We start from the raw sequence: 13,562 nt of genomic DNA, 5'->3' as shown, positions 1-13,562 counted from the left end.
CCAACGCAGGCAGGGTTGAAGTAGAGAGGTTGAGAACTGCTGGGCGGGTGGCATCAGAGGGACTTCCCCTACAGTGGCCTAGCGCGGACGGTGCGTCCGCGCGTGCGCGTGCACGGCAAAAGGCGCGGCGCGTGACAGGGAGCGCGATTTGGCCCTGGACGGGCACCGTAGCCGAGAGGCTGGGCGGATGTTGTGAGCCGGTCGCGGCCGCCGAGGCTCTGGGTGAGTGAAGGGCCACCGGGCTTTGAGCGGAACGGGTCCCAATCGCTCTCCTCGAGGCCAGTGCAGTGCGAGAGCGCCGGCCTCAGTGAGGAAGGCTTGCGACCTGTGCTGTGGGAGTCTGGGCGGGAGCTGGCCTGACAGGTTCTTTGGAGCTTGAGGCCAGATGGGGGCGACTTGGGGGAGCCAAGCGTTGCCCTTGGCGTCCTTGTACTCCGAGACCAAGTCGGTTCGGTTCCGAGTCTGGATCCCTGGACAGGACTGGGCAGGATCTCAGTGTCAGGGCTGGATCCCTGGACAGGATTGGGCAGGATCTCAGTGTCAGGGGACCCCGAGAAGGGTCAGGGCCCGCCTCTCATCTGAAACTTCAACACCTGACACCCGGAGTGGTCTTCTGGAAGATTACCTTCCAGAAGGTTTGAATGACTGCATCTAATCAGTATTAGAGCTGCTTAGATGTGAAGGGGCACTGGACATGGACTCGTACTGAGATCCCGCGGTGGGTGGCAGGGATCTAGGCAGACGTAGAGCAGATGGCAGGAGTTAGTGGCGGGAGCACAGGGCTGTTTGGGGTGAGATAAGAGTGGGCTACAGGGAAGGGAGTGCTGACTAAGGCAGTACTGAAGGGCCAAGCTCTAGAAAGACACTAGTAGAACAGTGATATTGGAGATATACTACCTCCGTGCTGTCCAGTATAGTACAGCCACATAGGGTCATTGAACTCTTGAAATGTGGCTAATGTTACTAAGAAATTTAATTTAAAAATCTCAAACTTTAATTCGAATTTAAATAACAACATGGTGCTGGCTTCTGTGTTGGACAGCACTAGGGACTTAGTGCAGCTTCTCCAGCAGCTGCAGCAACAATGTGCTCTCTGGGGGACAGCAGTAGGAAGACCAGTGGAGTCTAAGATAAGGGCTGGAGAAGTGTGGTGCTTGTATGGTATGGGAAACCACATGTGTGAGTGGAAATAAGAAGCCTAGCAGGACTGGACAAGGGAAGGTAGGAACCTGGAGCTAGGAGAGAAACCTTGTCCTTGAAAGAATAAGAGGGATTTGTGACTGAAGATGGCCAGACTAGTAGTAGTCTGCACTTGGGGGAAGGTGCTTTACACCTCTTCTGGATATGAGCTAGACCCTGTAGATCACAACTGAGGTGAATACAGGGGCTTTGATTCTGGGCCACCTCACTTTGGACATTCTGGTCTGATTTCCCAAAGCTAAGTCATGTAGTTAGGTTTCAGCAAACATATATCTGACACCTGATCTCTGCTAGGCCCTATGCTAAGCACTGGGACACAGTGTGAAACATTGGGCCAGACCCTACCTGCTTTCCTTGCATAGGAAGCTGGGAGCCCTTGCTTTCCTCTGCCCTAGGTCGGTATGTGTGTGAGTGTATGTGCTTCTGGCTTCACCTGCTCCAGCCTTCCTACCATTGCAGGACCGAGGTCAGATGTGAAGACCCTTGGCTGGCCCTGAGTAGACAGGCTTTGCATCTGTCTCAGCCTCCAGGACCACTAGCTGCCCATGAGAGATGAAGGATGGCATCCAAGGGGGCTGGCATGTCTTTCTCCCGCAAGAGCTATAGGCTGACCTCAGATGCTGAGAAAACCAGGGTCACAGGTAAGGGCTGGCAGGGCAGGGAGGATGCTTCTTGCTTTGGGGGAAGAGAAGATAGGGACAAATGCAACAAAGTCCAGGTTCCAATGAGCCTCAGGCCTTTCAGCATCTCTTGTCCTATGAGCCAGCTCTTCTCCATCAGCAATTGAAGGACAGTGTGTCCAACATGGCTGCTCTTCTGACCCCTTTGACTGGCCAACGACCAGCAGTCTCTGGGGTCAGCAGGAGCCAGGAGCTATGCTGACCACGTGCCCTTTTTCTCCCTTCTGACCTGTGACTCAGGCATTGTGCACGAAAAGCTGCTGAATGACTACCTGCACCGCATCTTTTCCTCTCCTGACCATGTGTCCCCTGCAGCCACTAGCAGGTATGGCTGGGTGGGTAGCCCCTCCTCACTCTGATGGGCCAAACCTGAGGCTGGAGGCTGGAGTTGTGCAGAAAGGCATCCTGGCATCTGGGCAGTATGACTTGGATTCTGTTCTCACTCAGCTCTTGGCTCAGAGACCTGTAGCCAGAGAGTCTACCTTCTGAACTCCACTTGTTCCTCTTTCCAGGTGGTGCTAGTTCCTAACTTCTGAGGATGTTGTGGAGGTCAGGGAGGGGTGTATGTGCAATGCTAACATAGCACCTGGTCCTCTTCCATGCTCAGCACCTGGCCCCATGAGTATCTGCCTGCACCTCTGCCCCATCCTGGCGTCTTGTAGCCTCTGCCTAAGTTTGTAAAGTACAAACCCAACTGGACCCTTTTATTTGCAAATTTAATACAACTCAAGTTTAGTTCATGTAAAAGTTAAAAATATACTTTAGCAGAAACTTCAAAAGAGAGAAGCAAAAGCATCTGTCACTTTTTTATTCCAATGTGACAATTTGGATGTGATTCTTTTCTGTTTACTTTGTCTCACAATGTATATAATTCAGATTATGCTGTATAGAAAACTTTAAAAAAACGTTTTCACCTTCCATGCCCCTCTTAAACATTTTTGAACTTTAATTGGCAAAGAATAAATTGCCTATATTTAAAGTGTACAACTTGTTAAGTTTTAACATATATATAACCTGTGAAACCATATCTACCCTCAAGGTAATGAACATGTCCCTCACTTCCAAAAATTTATATAAGTTTGAATCCTATTTTCATCATCAAACATTATCCCATGAATATTTTTCCACATTACATATAGATCTTGGTGGCCATCTTTTAGGGTCAAAGTTTTGCCATGGCTCATATTACTGCCCTCATTTGGAGGGACTTTTGCTTTTATAAGCAGTTCTCTGAGTATATCCAGGATTGTGGGCTAACATATTTGAACTGCAATTACATTTAACACACTATTGACAAATTCTTTTTTTATTTTATGTTTTTGGGTACTGAGGATTGAACTCACAGGCGCTCGACCACTGAGTCATATCCCCAGCCCTATTTTGTATTTTATTTAGAGACAGGGTCCCACTGAGTTGCTTAATGCCTCCCTTTTGCTGAGGCTGGCTTTGAACTCTAGATCCTCCTGCTGCTGGGATTACAGGCATGTACCATTGCACCTGGCTGCTGACAAATTCTTTACAGGATCATGTAGATTCTTCCTCCCTTCAGTAAAGTCATGGGTGTCCCTGCCTCAGTGTCCCCTCACCAGACTTGACTCTTCTACCCTTCATAATCTCTGCTATTTGGTGAGGCCCAAAAGGCAGCACCATTGCCTGGTCTGTTTAAGTGACTATTGTGGTCAAAAGGTTCCTACTTGTGGATGAATTCTGTCCACCCTTACCCAACCCCAATCCTGGCCTATTCTCAGGGCCATCTGATACTACCTCATGTGATACCAGAGATGATCTTGCTGCTATAGTTGCCAGGAAGGAGAGCAGGTGGTAGGGCCATCAGTCAGTAGTTATGGAGATGTGGGGCCCTGGGCTGGGACATAGGAAGTTCAGAAAGTGCATAAGAGTGCTGGTGTTGGCTAAATGTCAGTGCTACAGGCACTCAGTGGAGGCTCTCAGAGGCTGGCTGCCCATAGCTGTGTGTGGTCTGCTCTTGAGGGTAGGCACGAGTGCAGCCCTCCCAAGTTTTGCCATGGCCCATATTACTGCCCTCATTTGGAGGGACTTTTGCTTTTATAAGCAGTGCTTTTAAAAACTTTTTTAAAAAAAGAAAGAACTGCTTTTTAGGAAGCCTCCATTACCCTTGGGCCTATTGGGGTATTTAGACAACCCGCTGGGGTTGTCTTCAGCCCTCCATGCTACTGGCTGGGCAGTCCATTGTGTAGCTGCTCCTGGCCTTGACCTGGGACTCAGCAGGGGTGGCACCTTTGTGCATCTCTACCCACTGCCACTCAGGGTCAGTAGTGGCTTATAGCAAGGGGATATGTAGTCCCTGAGCCTGGGTCATAGTTATCTTGTGGGAATTGGTGCTTTGACCCATCTATGTCCCATTCCAGATCCTACTGTTTAGGTAGGTAAGTAGGATAATAGGTACTGGGATTAAAAGTGGAAGAGCCTGTACAGGCATTCTGTCGGCTGGATTTAGATGAGTATTGGGCTATGTTCTGCCAAGTCCTGCTGGTTGCTACCACTCCACTGCTTGCTATTCTTAGCAGTTGAGCTCAGGACAGAGCTGGCCAGTATTAAACAGTATCCTTTCTACTCTGGGCATGTGTGCTAAGATGAGATGACCACTCATATTTTCCCAGCCCCTTTAGCTATGGCAGGTGGCAGGCAGGTGGACTATGTGCTCTGCTGGCCATCTGTGGACAGGTAGGTATAGGATGGTGCCAACCAGCACTTCAGAGAGCTGAGCCCTTCATTCTGCCAGACTAAATTCAACAAAGTCTCCTCTAACTATGTGGTAGGAAGACTGGAAATCTGTCACAAAAGGAACTACAGGCCTAGAAGCAATGGCTGGATTAGGTGACCTTGGTACTGGACACCTTGGGGACTTCCTTTTCTCCCAGACTTCTTTTCCCAGCCATAATCAACACAGCCACCTTCAAGAGTGGGTAGGTTATGGAATATGCAGGAGGCATGCATTATTCATTGGACTTATCATAACATCTCTGACATACAGCTGTTCCCTTTTTGTAGGTGAAGGAATTAAGATTTAGAAAGGGATGATGTTTTATAACAGTCCTGAGGTGCATGTACCAATTGTGGGACTGGTCATAGTTTTTAGTTTGGTGGCTAATCCAGCCTTCTGACTGAATCAGAAGCATGCCAGAGTCTAGGATAAGGCAGAGTTCTTTTTCAGAAGTCTAGGCAGCCACCCTCTGAAGCTCAGGAAAAGGGTGAGAGAGGGGTTTAGTGTCCTTTGGATGATTTCAAGGACTTGTGGGCCCCTGGCAGCCTCTCACTTTCCCCAGGAAATCCCTGAACTTCCAGAACCTGCCAGAGCATCTGGACCAGCTGCTACAGGTGGACAATGAGGATGAGGAAAGCCAGGGTATGTGGCATCCTCTGGAGTGGGGTTGGGGGTACAGAGCTGGGCCCTAGAGGCTTCTCTGGTGAGCTTAGTGAACCCTATATATCTCTCATACCATTTGTCCTGTCTGACCCTATACCTTTCCTCTTCAGGACAGGTTGAAGGGCGGCTTGGTCCATCCACTGTGGTCCTAGACCATACAGGAGGATTTGAGGGGCTTCTCCTAGTTGATGATGACCTCCTGGGGGTGAGTGAGGGTGAGGTATGGGGCCCCTGATCCAGCCCCTCTGACATAGCACCAAATTCATCCTGATGTGGCCCTCTTCTCTGCTCATCTTGATTGGGCTATGGCCCAGACCATTGTATCCTCAACCCCTAAACCCTCCTGACATGGCCCTGAAACCTTGATGTAGCCTCAGCCCCAAACCCTTTCCAATAAATCTCTGAGCCTCTCACATTGTACTGCTGGTCCAAAACCTCCCACACAGGCATAGCCCCTCCCACCCTGTTCAGTGGTACATACCAATACCACCAGGGCTTGCTGAGCTGGAGATTGGGTCTGTGTGCCTCAGAAGAAGCTCATCACCCCTCTTTTTCTTTCTTTTTTCACCCCTCTTTTTCACCCAGGTGATTGGACACAGTAATTTTGGCACTATTCGCTCTACCACATGTGTGTACAAGGGTGAGTCCATACTTCACTGAGGCCTAGAGAGTTGGGAGGAAGTTTGAGGGCCCCAGCCTGAGGCAAGAAAAAGTCTTTGTCTACCTGCTGGATCTAACTCTGCTCATTCCAGGGAAGTGGGTCTACGAGGTGCTCATCTCCTCCCAGGGGCTCATGCAGATTGGTTGGTGCACCATCAACTGCCGCTTCAATCAGGAGGTATACACAGAGGGGGGCCCCTCCTGGGGAGACCATCTCCTATCATGGTCCTCATCAGGGTTCTGGCAACCCCCAGATCTGCTCAGGACCCTAACCTGGACTTCCCTCTGAAGAAGGAATGTGTCCCACCCTACTTCAGGCCACCTCAGTGTGGACTCCCTTACGAGCATCAGTCCCCTTCTCTAGGTCCAAGGTTGGTGACTTGTAGGTTCTGGACTGCCCCTACCTGCCTTCCCCTAGATCTCACAGGCAGTTCCTTCCTAGGAGGGGGTTGGAGATACACACAACTCCTATGCCTATGACGGGAACCGGGTGCGCAAGTGGAATGTGACTACAACAAATTATGGCAAGGTAAGGGCCAAGCCCCCTGTGAATCACAATCTCAAGACCATCCCCACAACTTATCTGGAACCACTGGGCAGCTTCAAAGGACTAAAGGCACCAGGGAAGGGACAGAGACTCAGGACTTACTGCTTGAAGCCAGTCTTCCCTGAGTGGGCCTTGAAAGACAGCTGGGGGTGCAGAGTAAACAGGCTACTGTGCTTTCGTGCATACGTAAGCCCTCCTCTCATGGCAGGCATGGGCAGCGGGGGACATCGTGAGCTGCCTGATTGACCTGGATGATGGTACTCTGTCTTTCTGCCTGTGAGTCTCCCATGTCTATCCATAGGTCTGGCCTCTAGGGCTTCCCCAGACTGTCCCCAGGGGGCCAGGCTAAGTTTGGTGGCCTGAAGGGGGGAAGTCACATCCTTCCTGGCACTGACTCACAGACGTACCCTTCTCCTCCAGGAATGGCGTGTCACTGGGCACTGCCTTTGAGAACCTGTCCAGGGGCCAGGGCATGGCCTACTTCCCAGCCATCAGCTTGTCTTTCAAGGAGTCTGTGGCCTTCAACTTTGGCAGTCGTCCTCTACGATATCATTTTGGGAAGATGACTGTGGGTGGCGTGGAATCTAGGATGAGGAGCTCCCTACCCCAAGAGCATTGTGGGAAGTCTGTGATAAGGGACTCCTTGCCCCAAGAGCACTGCGGCCTTGTGGCAGGAGCTGGCTACTACAAGAAGTAAATATGAACAGGTTGCAGCTTAGGTAGGTGGGTCCAAGGGTAATAGTCCTTGCAGCAACCTTGTTAGGTACTATCATTGTCCTCATTGAGCAGATGAAGAATATGAAGTGGCAAGAGTTTTGCCCCATGGATTTGTGATGTAAACCAAGCATCATAGCTCTGCCCTAAAGCCCAGGCCCCTCCTCGGGCTCTTAATGGGAAGGCAGGGTACATTTGAGCCTCAGGTCAGGCATTTCTGGCTTAACTCTATGGCACCTACCCAGTCGCGGGCTTCCGGCCCCTGCAGGACCCACCGTGTGTTGACCTGGTACGGGCACAGAGGTTGCTGGGCTGTTTCCAGGCAGTACTTAGTGTGGAGCTGGACCCTATGGTGAGCCAGGGTCTGGGCGGGCTAGCTGGGGTTCTTTCCAAGCCCTCGTCCCCTTATGGCCTGATTTGCCTTTCCCCACCACAGGAAGGGCAACTGGTGGAGAAGGAAAGCTCTGAGTGGCAGTTGCAAGGCCAACCCACCATCCTCCTCACACTGGCCCACATCTTTCATCATTTTGCACCACTCCTGGTAAGAGAACAACAGGGAGGAGAAGAGGCAAGCCATGCTAGTTGTGCCCATGGTAGATACACTTGTGCCTGGTGCTAGAGTGCTCAGGTGTACAAGGTCCAATAGCATCACCCCACATAACCAGAGCCTTCAGACCTCAAGGATACCACCTGGGGAAGAGGGGACACTTCCAGCTGAGTGCATCAGGGGATGTTGTGAGAGGAAGATTAAAGGGTAATGATGTCACAGGTTAAGCAAACTGCATGTGCAGAGCCATAGAGGGGTTATGGGGAAGTGGTCCTTCTTGTCTCTCATTCAGACAACAGAAAGGCACTGTCTTGGGGTTGCTTGAGGGACCCAAGACTGCTTTAGGCCTGACCCTTCAGCATAGCCTTGCTGTGTGCCAGGCAGGGGTACCTGAGCCGAGCTGAGGGCTGCCATCTCACCAATGCCTGCCCTTCATGCAGTGCAAGGTGTACTTGGTAGAGGCTGTGCTCATGAGTTTCCTGTTGGGCATCGTGGAGAAGGGCACACCTGCACAGACACAGTCCATGGTGCACCAGGTTCTAGACCTCTTGTGGCTCTTCATGGAGGTGAGATTCCTGACCTCAGGTTCAGGTCAGGCTATTGGGCTCCACTGGGGTGGGAGGTATGGGAAGGGCCTTGGAAAAGACTCCCAAATGGCTGCCCTAGCCTTTCTCCCCAGGACTATGAGGTACAGGATTGCCTCAAGCAGTTGATGATGTCTTTGCTACGGCTGTACCGGTTCTCACCCATCGTTCCAGATTTGGGCCTGCAGGTGGGAGTGCCTGTCCCTACCCTGAGCCCTAGTCCCTTACTTGCCTTTTCTGAGAATCCCCTCTCCACAGATCCACTACCTGCGGCTCACTATCTCCATCCTGAGGCACGAAAAGTCCCGCAAGTTTCTGCTTAGCAACGTCCTGTATCCTCTACTTGCTACCAAGCAGGCCATCCATACTCTAAGAATACTCTGAGATCACCAGAGGCCAGAAAGGTCAATGTCATATATCCAGGGATCCCCAGAGAGGCTCAGGACTAGCACTGAGTCCTTGGCCCTGGGCCCAGCCCTCAAGCATCTTCTATGAAGAGTAGGGAAGGTAGAGTGGAGAACTGCTGTGGCCTGATTGACCTGAGCAGGGATTTCCAGATTATCATAGACTCTGTAGCTATGTGGAGGTATGAGAGAAGCCCCAGGGCCTGTCCTCTTTAGCCATAGCCCTGCATTTTGTGTCCATGTTCCTTTGCTCTAAGGAGGCAGATCTTCCTGCTTCTGCAGTGTTAAAAGCTGCCTAAGTAAGAAGGAAAACCTAGCTCTGGGCCCCTGACCTAGGAGCCTGAGCTTCTGGCCATTTTGGTTTGGGTTCTTCCAATCTCCAGAAGGGTGAAATGAAGCTGGGAAACACAGGGTCTGGAGTTGGAGTCTGCAAAGAGGCCCCCAAGACTCTCTCTAGTCCATCCCACAGTTGTCTATTCCTGTGACAAGCCATCCACAGTTGTCTATTCCTATACATCTGCTGGATATCAGGCAGGCTTGACAGCCATAGGTCTTTCTCAAAGTATATGGTCTGGGGAGATAAGCACATAGCCACAGTGGCACCTTTGGTGGTGGACACATCAGGGTGGGCTTCCTAGAGGTGACTCATGAGGGTATGCAGGGTGTCCTTTGAACTGAGCCCTTCCTTGACCACCACCAGCTTTGATGTACTCCGGTCTGTTGTCTTCTTTTACATCAAGAGTCCCCTGCGTGTAGAGGAGGCTGGCCTACAGGAGCTCATTCCCACTACCTGGTGGCCCCACCGTTCCAGCAGGGAGGTGGGCAGACCCCAAGTATGGTGGGCAGTGGTCATGATGAGGGCTGTCCCAGGTCACCTGAGCCATCTGGCAGTTAGTACATGATGCCTTTGCTCAGCCCTGGTCCCTAGAGCCCTTGGGAGTAAGAGTGGGGCTCTTTTGTCTGAAGTAAGTGTGGATAAGATCCCAGTAAACCCTGTGTCCTCCATCCTCTGCCCCTGCCTAGGGCAGAGAGAGTAAGGAGGTGAAGGAGGAGACTGCTGAGGAGCGGCTACGGCGGCGAGCCTATGAGCGGGGCTGCCAAAGGCTGAAGAAACGCATTGAAGGTCTGCACCCTGCTTCAGCCACTGGGTAGGGGGTGGGGAATTTGTGTGTATTTCCTTTGGGGGCACTTGGTAGTGACCCCATGCCTAGGTTGGACTGGGGGAACCCTGGTGGTGGTGGAGCTGACCCAAACATCTCCTTCTCCCATCCTTGGGAGCCTGAAAACTGTGTTCCCCCTCCATTCCTAGTGGTAGAAGAACTACAGGTCCAGATCCTGAAGCTGCTGTTGGACAATAAAGATGACAATGGGGTGAGTGACTCCAGGACTCCTGTGTGGGTCCCTGGTGGGGAGGGGTATTTTATTGGGACACAAGACCCAGACAACATGGGCTGGCTCAGGGTAAGTTACAGCATCGAGCTCATGCGGTCTGGGCCAGCATTCTCAGCTCATTGTAACCTCTTTTCCCCTCCCTTAAAGGGTGAAGCTTCTAGGTATATCTTTCTGACTAAGTTCCGAAAGTTTCTGCAGGAGAATGCCAGTGGTCGCGGGGTAAGTGTCCTCCAGGGCAACCCACAGTGAACTGCTGGCTGACTGTGTTGTTGGGGCTGCACCCTATACTTCTGGCACCCCTCAGCATGCCATATCTGTGCCTTGCCCTGCTCTGTTCTCTGCTACCTTTCCCTCCCTGGATCCTGGGGCAGGTCCTTCGATAAGGAATGGGCTGGGCTCTGGGCTAGCACTAATATGTTTTGTGTCCTGTGCCAACAGAACATGCCTATGCTCTGCCCCCCTGAATACATGGTCTGCTTCTTGCACCGGCTCATCTCTGCCCTCCGCTACTATTGGGATGAATACAAGGCCTCCAACCCCCATGCTTCCTTCAGTGAGGGTAAGTGGAACCTGGTCCTGGGTCAGAAAGACTGAACAGAGTTAACCCTTGTGTTGATGTGAAATGCTGAACTGGATATGGGAGGCTAGAGGGAGTTGCCCCAGCTTCCTGCCCAGTTGAGTTCTTCCGTGCCTAAAGTGGCTTCTCCACTTTGGGCAGCAAGGGTTCTGCGCTCCAGGACCACTGAGTTCATGTTTTTCTTACTATCTCTATAGGCTTCTGCCCATGATGGGCTCTTTTCCTTAGTTCCAGCTATCCAGCTCCATGCAGTCCTTTGTAGGGATACCTTGGGTGGGTTCAGCGGGGCCCTGTGTTTGGGTTGTAATTTCTCCAGGGGCAAGTGGGAGTCTTACCCACCCTGAGTTGGGAATATCTTATTAAGGTTTGGTGGGGTCCTCTCTGTTTCCCTGAGTGACTGGCTGCCAAGAATGTCCCCTTCATTCCAAGTTGTGCAATTGTTGGCACTAACTGAAAAGGCAAAGGGGTGGGAGAGGTAGGGGAAGCTTTGGCTCTGGTCGTGCTGTCTGATGAATGGGCAAAGCCAGAAGTCCCTGACTGTGCTAGACCAGAATAGAGGGGAGTGTCATGCTACTGAGCCCTAATTGCTAACCTGGCCTTCCCAACTCCTTGCAGAGGCTTACATCCCGCCCCAGATCTTCTATAATGGCAAGGTGGACTACTTCGACCTGCAGCGTCTTGGCGGCCTCCTGTCACACCTTCGAAAGACCCTCAAAGGTGTGTACAGTTTCTTGGGCAGTGAGCAGTCCCACCCAGTCTGATAGGGCTCTGCTGTGGGTGCTGACCTATCCTATGCCCACCAGAGGGCGCCTGAGTCCCCTCACTCAGGGAGCTGCTGATCTGTCATTGCTGCTCTGATCTTGGGTCTGGTACCCACCCCACAGAAAGGTTGGCAGTGCACTAATGAAGCAGGGGACAGGTGTACTGATGGGACCATGGGATTTTTGGCAAGGCAGGAGACTGTTCAGGTGCTACCTGAGCTGCCTTCAGGAATGGGCACAGATAGCTCCAGTGCTGAGGGCTGCGGCATGGGGTACCCAGGCAAAGAAGTTAGAAATAGCTCAGTGTGACCAGGAAACAAAAGCAGCTGGCATTCTGGGTATTAAAATGTGAAGTATGAAATGGTGGGAAATGAGACAAATTTGAGGGCCTGCCAGGCCACAAAGCAGGTATAGACCCATTCTAGGGGCAGCTTTGGAAGGCCTGGACAAGGCAGGGAGTAAGATTGGGGACTGTGTTGTAAGACTATCCCTCTGCCTGCTGTGGTCTGGAGGACAGAGTGCAGGAGGTGAGAAAGGGGACAGGGAGGTCAACTGTCCAGGCAGTGGAGGAGGGGGAGGAAGGCATGAGTGAAAGGGAGGAGTTAAATGTGACCCCAGTCCTGCCAGAGCTTAGGTCACTAGGGCACCATCTTGGAAAAGGAACACAGGAAGAGATTGAGATGACAAGTTTACTGTTAGATTTAGTGTATCTGAGGTGCCCAAGGAGCAAGGCATGTGTTGGTTCTGTTAGTTGTTGGCATAAAGGTGAGGAGGAACCTGGAGTGAGGCTTGGCACCCTGGGGAGTGTGCAAAGTAGGGCAGAGGCATAAGCAGCCTGGTACCTACTCTTTTTTTTTTTTTTTTTTTGGTACTGGGTATTGAACCCAGAGTGTTTAACCACTGAGGCACATTCCCAGCCCTTCTTATATTTTATTTTTCATTTAGAGACGGGCTTAGGGCCTCACTAAGATGCTGAGGCTGGCTCTGACCTCATGATCCTCCTGCTTCAGCCTTCTGAGCCACTGACATTACTTTTGTTTGTGGAACAATCAGTATAGGAGAGGCCCTGGAGAGCATGATGCCACAGTAAACAGATGGGGACCAACAAGGAGGGTGTGGTGGGGAGTGCCTCCTGCCATTGATTGCTGTGAGATGAGGGGCCCTTGGAGTGCAGAGAGAAACCTGGGTTGGAGTAAGTAGAGGGGCAAAGGGCAGGCACAGTGGGAAATAGGACCCTGTAAGGCCTTCTGCCAGCTTGCCAGTGTTTTCACTGTCCTGGACTGTTCTGCCTGTGACCCATTACCTCACCCCTAACTTGAGAACCCTCCTGTCCTGACAATTTCTTGCAGATGACCTTGCTTCCAAAGCCAACATTGTGATTGACCCGCTGGAACTCCAGGCAGCCACCATGGATGACCTGGACGAGGATGATGAGCCAACCCAAGCTGCAACCCAGGTGTGGCAGAAGGTGGCTTTTGCTTTATCATGTGTGTAGGGATGTCACACCAGACCCTGCCCTGTAGAAAAGGGTCTTCTCACCAAGCAGGTTCCCTTGCTGTGGGTGGAGGCATGAACCTTCCATTTCCATTCCCCACCCCCAAGAATCAAGGGAACTGTATGTGGGCCCTGATTGAGCAGGGCTGAGTAGCCTCTGTCCTCCTCTCTCTATCGCAGCGCCCCATGCAGTCCCTGGCCATGGAGGGAGCACTGCCCCTGCCCCGGCCTGGCTGGCTCAGTTCTCCAACCCTGGGCCGAGCCAACCGCTTCCTCAGCACAGCAGCCGTGAGCCTCATGACCCCACGGCGGCCTCTGAGCACCTCGGAGAAAGTGAAGGTCCGCACACTGAGTGTGGAGCAGAGGACCCGTGAGGACAGTAGGTGCCGGGTGGGGCCATTGAAGGACCTTTCTACTATGTATAACCCCCCAAGTTGGGCAAAGCCAAATTATATCCCCACCCCCTACTCTGCCCTGTGACCTGGCAGCATCCTAAGGGCACAGGAAGAGCAGTCTAAAGGCAAGAAATCAATGCTACAGAAATAGGTCCTGGCACTGTGGGACCTCACCCTGCACATCATCCCCCTTTTATATTG

At 51.8% G+C, this 13,562-nt stretch overlaps 1 protein-coding gene across 4 annotated transcripts in view; it reads left to right on the top strand.

Annotated features, from left to right (window-relative positions):
* Nucleotides 1–102: 102 nt before the first annotated feature.
* The window catches only part of Rnf123 (ring finger protein 123), a 28,795-nt gene continuing 15,335 nt past the window's right edge, over nucleotides 103–13,562 (top strand). The window contains exons 1-23 of one of the 4 annotated variants that reach the window (XM_047565172.1): nucleotides 103–222; nucleotides 1,660–1,841; nucleotides 2,121–2,205; nucleotides 5,186–5,265; nucleotides 5,397–5,491; nucleotides 5,872–5,926; nucleotides 6,039–6,124; nucleotides 6,389–6,475; nucleotides 6,702–6,769; nucleotides 6,914–7,039; nucleotides 7,445–7,559; nucleotides 7,644–7,748; nucleotides 8,195–8,320; nucleotides 8,434–8,526; nucleotides 8,597–8,670; nucleotides 9,443–9,560; nucleotides 9,766–9,865; nucleotides 10,052–10,113; nucleotides 10,282–10,353; nucleotides 10,573–10,693; nucleotides 11,327–11,428; nucleotides 12,822–12,928; nucleotides 13,147–13,345. In XM_047565172.1, the coding sequence (XP_047421128.1) occupies nucleotides 1,760–1,841; nucleotides 2,121–2,205; nucleotides 5,186–5,265; nucleotides 5,397–5,491; nucleotides 5,872–5,926; nucleotides 6,039–6,124; nucleotides 6,389–6,475; nucleotides 6,702–6,769; nucleotides 6,914–7,039; nucleotides 7,445–7,559; nucleotides 7,644–7,748; nucleotides 8,195–8,320; nucleotides 8,434–8,526; nucleotides 8,597–8,670; nucleotides 9,443–9,560; nucleotides 9,766–9,865; nucleotides 10,052–10,113; nucleotides 10,282–10,353; nucleotides 10,573–10,693; nucleotides 11,327–11,428; nucleotides 12,822–12,928; nucleotides 13,147–13,345 (2,158 nt within the window). In that variant the 5' untranslated portion in view covers nucleotides 103–222; nucleotides 1,660–1,759. The other 3 variants (XM_047565175.1, XM_047565173.1, XM_047565176.1) reach the window with 3 other exon arrangements.

The sequence above is a fragment of the Sciurus carolinensis genome, chromosome 9 (assembly GCF_902686445.1).
Source record: "Sciurus carolinensis chromosome 9, mSciCar1.2, whole genome shotgun sequence".
Classification (NCBI taxonomy): Eukaryota; Metazoa; Chordata; class Mammalia; order Rodentia; family Sciuridae; genus Sciurus; species Sciurus carolinensis.
The sequence above is the reverse complement of the archived record's forward strand: the minus strand, read 5'-3'. Positions and strand labels throughout refer to the sequence as shown.